Source organism: Macaca nemestrina, chromosome 7, assembly GCF_043159975.1.
Source record: "Macaca nemestrina isolate mMacNem1 chromosome 7, mMacNem.hap1, whole genome shotgun sequence".
Taxonomy (NCBI): Eukaryota; Metazoa; Chordata; class Mammalia; order Primates; family Cercopithecidae; genus Macaca; species Macaca nemestrina.
The window spans coordinates 47,382,065-47,388,591 of record NC_092131.1 but is presented as its reverse complement, the minus strand read 5'-3'; the positions used below and the strand labels follow the sequence as shown (position 1 = coordinate 47,388,591).

At 49.7% G+C, this 6,527-nt stretch overlaps 1 protein-coding gene across 1 annotated transcript; it reads right to left on the bottom strand.

Moving 5' to 3' along the window:
• Positions 1 to 371: 371 nt before the first annotated feature.
• On the bottom strand, positions 372 to 5,200 carry LOC105473656 (SIX homeobox 1). The gene is made up of 2 exons (XM_011727569.3): positions 4,330 to 5,200; positions 372 to 2,284 (listed from the first exon to the last, which is right to left on the bottom strand). The coding sequence occupies exons 1-2, from the start codon at positions 4,887 to 4,889 to the stop codon at positions 1,990 to 1,992; spliced, it is 855 nt and encodes a 284-aa protein (XP_011725871.1). The 5' UTR covers positions 4,890 to 5,200; the 3' UTR covers positions 372 to 1,989.
• Between the last annotated feature and the right edge of the window lie 1,327 nt (positions 5,201 to 6,527).

The following is a 6,527-nucleotide window of genomic DNA, read 5'->3' as shown; positions in this document are numbered from 1 at the left end:
ACTAACAAGGGAGATTGGGACCCTGAGCTCCCAAACCAAATGATGGTCTCTGAGTGGCTGTGTGCACATCTGTCCATCACTGGGGGAAAAACGACTTTATAAGTAAAAGTGTCTACAGTTAAGTACAGTGACCATTTCTCCCTGGAACTCAAAGCTATTTGACAGTTTTAAAAAATAAGAAGGCCTTGATTTCCCCACACACACCTCAGTTTTCCAGACCAGAACAGAAAGAATAGGAAAGAGTAAGAAAGAATAATCTATTAATGGTGACATTTACAGATGGGGGGAAATCAAAATTATGAAACTGTCATGTCAGAAAATAAATAGACTCTCCCTGGGGAACAATATTTTACAAAGCACAAGCAAGCCAATCCTGTTATCCTGAGTAGAATTTTAATAAATAATGCCATTTGTTTCACTAATTTTAAAAGCTAAATACAGAAGATACATCATTTTGCCCCAGGCAAAAATAATATGGAGCCTACATGATTACTGGGATTTTTCTAGACACTATCCGGCAGCACTGCAAAAGAGCTCCTGTCCTTCTGGTCTGCTTTCTATTTGTACAAATTAATTCACAATGTTTCTATCCTTGTTCTCCTTCCCTTTTTTTGTCTTCAAGCAGATAAATTATTTTTACTTTCACAGTCTTGTCATAAACTTGTTAACACAAAAGAGCTTAGTTAACATATGAATGCTGTGAAGAGATAGTGGTAAACAAAATTGCATATCTAAATAATAAAAGTTAATAAATACCCCAAGGCTAAATTCACTCTTTCTGTCATATAATTAATCTAGTTACTACTCTTGGTTCAGATGATGGCCTTCAAAGTACCCTGCAATTCACAGCCACCATTAAGTAAGAAAGAAAAAAAAGTATTTTTTTTTAAATAGGGCCCAATGATAGCAATACACCACTCACCTTTCAGAAACAGAATCATACTCCTGGTGTTCTACTAAGTTTTAATTTAGACTGCTTTAGGTACAATAGAAAAGAAACCTGAAAACACATGCTGTTTTAGTAACAAATACCAGGTTGCCAGATTCGTTGGCATACCTTTGCAAACTAGAAACTAGAAACAGGAGAAACCCTTAACAGGAGTAGGCTACAGATATGAAAGCTTTGAGGGCATGAGTAATGGCATTCAGGAAAGTGTTTTTTCACATTGGTACATTTTAGAGTTTGTCATTAAAAAAAAAAAAACCCAAGAAAACAACAACAACCAAAAAATCCCACTAAATTTGACAAAAATAGTTGCATTACTAATGGTCACGTCTATTTCTGTCTCACATAGAGAGCATTAAGACATTTAGGCACTTGTTTTTTCCTCCTAATACTGTTCTTTTAATCTACATTAAATCGTTTAACACTAAACATGAAAAATGTAAACTTAATTTATCCTCATCAAAGAAAGTCATAGATTGTGTTTTTCCTATTCACCTTAAGAATGTAATCAGTTCTTCCGAGCCTGCAAGCTCTTATTTTCACTATTTTTATCTCCCTTTCTCTTTCTCTCTCCATTTCCTTTTCCTCTTCACAACACATTTCTCCATATATAAATTAAAAGTAAATAATGAAAAGCCAGTTGATTTGTAATTCCCGTTCATTGAAAAAAAAAAAGAAAGGCTGCTGAAACAGGCGTATCAGTTGCCCAGAACTGAGACTGGGTGCCTGGGTGCTTTTGTTTGTTTGGGTTTTTATTATTATTATTATTATCATTATTATTATTATTATTTATCCCCTGATCTCTGCATTGGGAAGGAAAATGCAAAAGTGGAAAGAGTTGGAGAGAAGAGGGAGATTAAGCTTGAGATCGCTGTTGGTTTTGATTTTTAAAAAGATATTTGTGAAAGTCCACCATTCCTTTATGCGCAAAGAACTCCAGAAACAAGCTGCAAAAATGTTCCTGATTTCTATTTACAAGTGTCCCTAGTCGCTGCAGTGGTTGCTGCTCCAGGCATCCCTTCGAGGCCCCAGTCCCTCCCCACTTAGGAACCCAAGTCCACCAGACTGGAGGTGAGGGGGCCGAGCAGAGAGTCTTGGAGCTGATGCTGGTGGGCCTGCAGACCGTGACTGGGCTGCGAGGCTGTTAAGCCCGGGAGAGAATAGTTTGAGCTCCTGGTGTGGCCCATATTGCCCTGCAGCAGAAGGACCGAGTTCTGGTCTGGACTTTGGGGAGGTGAGAATTCCTCTTCTGAGCTGGACATGAGCGGCTTGCCCCCTTCCAGAGGAGAGAGTTGGTTCTGCTTGTTGGAGGAGGAGTTATTGTTTTCGGTGTTCTCCCTAAGAAATAGAGGACAACACCATATGGTTAAAAAAAAAAAAAAAAAAAAAAAAGTAGGTTAAAAAAAAGTGTGAGATGGAGGGAGGGGAGCTGGAAGGAGGAAAGGGCCATTGTGCAATCTGTCACCAACCCAAATGGAGGAGCTCTACCCTTCCACCCATCCCCAAGGGTAATGGGGGAGGTGAGGAGTCAGAGGAGCCTGGAGAAATGGAGAGCTACAGACAGAGCCTCCTGTTAGGAGCCAGGTCCTTTTCTCTTTCAGATTTCAGAAAGCGATAGATTAGCAGGATTTATTTGAAACATACAAAATATATGTTTTAAATTTTGTTCAAGCAGTTACATTTAAATACATATCAACTAGCACCATATTTAAATGTAACTAACTTTGAAAATCTTTCAATAGATATTGGTGATAAAGAAATGATAGAGGACAGAGTCCAATGCACAAATGTTTGGGGTGAATCAAGTCCATTGCCTTGTTCCCATATGAGACAAACATCCCGTTTTCCTGCCCCAGCCCAGAGTTGGTGGTTTTGGAGACACAGGACAGGTCATGGGAAGTGGTGCCCAGAGCGGCCCAGTGACCTGAGTAAACACAGGGAGCGCAGCCAGTCTCTCTGATTTCATCTGGAGTCGGCCCTCGGGCCTGCCTTATAGGACGGCCGTTTTGCAACTAAAGGCTAACTGCAACCCTACAATCCCTGATCCTGTGTTACTTGCTAACCCTTCAGCCCCTCGTGTCCCCCTCTCAAACTTCCTACCAACACCCACCCTAACCCATCCTTTCTGGGCAGGGGAAACTTCGCCGCCCGGCACAGGCTGCCAGCGGGCGCCGCGCTCTGGGGCGTCAGTCCCGGCACTCGGTGCCGGTTAACTTCAGGATTCGCTTCCCTTGCCGCTTCCGCCTTCCGAGTGCTCGTCGGTCCTCCCGACTCCTCGCGCCTGTCTCCTCCTTTCTTTCCCCTTATCCTCACAGTCTCTGTCTCCCGGCAAGCCCATTTCAGCCGAATTTATCCTGGCTCTGGTTTTCCACTAAGCAAGAAAGGAAGCAAGATCTTCCGCCCCCAGTCTTGGAAGCGAACAAAGGAAAACCTAAGCGGCCCCTGCGCTCAGATTTCCCCCCAACTCTTTGGCTTCGCAGAGCGCTCTCCCCGCCACAGCCACCTCCCCACCGTTCTTCCGAATCTCTGTCGGAAACTCTACAGAGAACAGAAGGAGCCTGGCCAGGTGGCCGAAGGTGTTGCCCTGAGGTGGGGGAAGGTAGAGACCAATTTTGAAAACATTGCCTTATGAGCTCCAGTGCGAGAGAAGGCTGCGAATGGAGACCCTTTCCTCGTCTGGGCAGGCAGCGCGTTCAGCCAGACCGACGGGCTGCAGTGCCGGGCCACGCGCGAGCGAGCACGACGAGGATCAACCCTTTCTTAATTTGGGGCGCCGGGGAGTAAATGCAGCGCCAACTCTCTCCAGAGCTCTCTTTTTGGTGTGTTTTTAAAAGACCCCGCCCTTTGTCCAGCTAGTGAGAAATGAAGCAGGCGACCCCTAATCCAAAAGACTATCGAGAGCGAGCGGTGGAGAACCCGCAAGGAGTGGGGGCAGAGCCAATGTCTCAGACCAGCTTCACCCCTCTGGGGAGCGAAGAGGAGAGAGGTTCGCTAACCTCAGCTCCCACCGAACTCCTTTCCTTGCGACACCAATCAACACTTCACTGCCCGTTGATTTAGAAACTCACTCTCCACCCACCACTCCAAGCCGCGGCCAGCCCGGGAGGCATGAAAACCAAACCTAGCGCCAATATTTCCCGACACTCACATCCCAGAGAAACCCACGCGCGGGTGCTCAAAGCAAATGAGGCCCCATTCTTAGCAAGGAACCTCAGAGTTCATGAACTTTCGCTGCAGCGCTGCGGAGGCCTGCGCGCCGCCCCGTGGACGGGCTTCGGCCGGCCAGGAGGACTTGGTGGCTGGTGCCTGCGGGGGCGGGAGGGGGCGAAGGGGAAAGGAAGGCTTCCTGGGGTCGCCCGAGTCGCGGGAAGCACGCCGCGTACCTTTCCTTGGCCTCCGCGGCCCGGTCTCTTTGCCTCCGGTTCTTAAACCAGTTGCTGACCTGCGTGGTGGTGAGGCCGGTAGCTTCGGCCAGCTCCCGCTTCTCGCGCGGCGAGGGGTAGGGATTGTGAGCGTACCACTCCCGCAGGACACCCCTCGACTTCTCCTTGAAGCAGTAGCTGGTCTCCTCGCCGTCCCAGATGGTGCGCGGCAGTGGAAATTTTCGGCGCACCCGATATTTGCCCACGGCGCCCAGGGGTCGGCCGCGCAGCTTCTCGGCCTCCACATAATGCGCCTTCAGCCACAGTTGCTGCAGTTTGGGGTGGTTGTGAGGCGAGAACTGGTGGCTCTCCAGGATCTTGTAGAGCTCACGGAAGTTGCCGCGGTGGAAGGCGACCACCGCCTTGGCCTTGAGCACGCTCTCGTTCTTGTGCAGGTGGTCGCAGGCGGGCAGTGACCACAGGAACCTACCCAGGCGCTCCAGGTTTCCGCCTTGCTGCAGAACCTCGCACACGCATGCCACTTGCTCCTGCGTAAAGCCAAACGACGGCAGCATCGACATGGCTGGGGCCTGCCGGGGCGCACGGCCCAGGCGCACGCGGCAGGGAGCAGAGCCGAGAGGCAGGGGGCGGCGGCCGCAGGGAGGGGGCGCGGCTGTTCCTAACCTCCTCCTTAGGCTTTGCAAAGGCGAAAACCCGAGTCAGAACTTGGAGGTGGGCAGCCAAGCAAGAGAAGGCGGAGGAGTAGGGTACGCTCTGAACACGGAACCGCCGGCGCACTCAGTAGCCTTTAGGGCCTTGCTGCCTCCGACCTCCCGCCCGGTGGATGCTGCTAGTTGCCGGGGAACTTGGTTTCTGTTCTCCCCGCAGCGGCCTTAAAGCTCGCAGCGTCCCCGGCACGCTGATTGGCTGTGGGCGGCGCCTATCCCGGGCTGGCCAGCCAGCGCGCCGCCCGGCTGGGCAGAGAGGCCGCACCGCCCATCGAGGCCGCACCGCCCAGCGCGGGGAGGGCGAGGCTGAGGAGCTGGGGGTTGGGGGTGTTGCCGGGGCTGCGCAGGGAGGGAGTGGTGGGAGGAGAAGGAAGAGGAAAGGTGGGAAGCCAGTTGGGGTCTGAGGGAGCTGCGCTGCGGAGGTGTGGGGAGATAGAGAGTGGGTGAGCGCGTCAGGACCCTGCAGCGCGGGACCCGTCACCAGTATCACCTAAGGGGAGTCGCGCAAAACTCCGCACAAATCAATTACTCCAAACGTTAATTCCTCCCCTCTCCCTCCGTACTCTTGCTTTCATCCCTTACAAACTTGCCCTTTCCCGGTGAGCTCATATTTAATTACTTTAATGTTGGAATGAATAAATAATGGATTGATGAATAGCTTATGGAACGCGATAAATAATTCAAGAGCAGACCTGGGTCTCCGCATGCAGCCTCTGGAGCAGTGGCTTCTCTTCGGGTTGGCTTCAGCTCGAGAAGCCAACCCTATTTCCTTCCCCCTCCCCCCACCAACTCCCACTGTCCTCCCCCAGCTGCCGCACACCACCCTCCAAAGGGCACAAGTACTCCCAGTCGGACAGCGTTTCCCTCATTCACAAAGGACGTCCATGATTTGAGACCAGGCAAAGAGGTGTTTCGGGCATACTTGCTGAGCACCTAGAGACTCCGAGCGTTCATTTGTGATTTGGTATCTTAATGTTCTGCGGTTGAAACCAGCAGGTTCCTGAAGCTTCTGGACTCAATTTCCCCATCTGTGCTGTTGCGTTTTCCAATGCCACTTCTGCTACTGAGGAATGCCGAGAAGCTTTACTTGCTATTAGCAAAAATGCTTTGGGAACCTCGTACGAAAGGCGCTGGATGTGGTGTAAATTAAATAAAATTGTGCCCGGCTCCAATAACCGTCCGGTTGTAACATAATCCTTACCCTGCTCTGAGAGGGACACTGCCCTCAAAGCGAGGACGACAGCGGCTCCAAGAAGATTAAATAAAGAGGGGTGTGTGTGTGTGTGTGTGTGTGTGTGTGTGTGTGTGTGTGTATTGCAATGCTGGCCTATTTTGCTGCCAAGGAATGAGAGATGTACTGCAATTTAAGTCCCATCATCTGCTGTTTTGTTTATGTGTGGAGAATGCTTAGTAAAACTGCACAAACAAATGAAGTTGTAATTATCTTAAGCCTCATTTGCACACCTGGTTCCAAAGCAATTATTAAAAAGA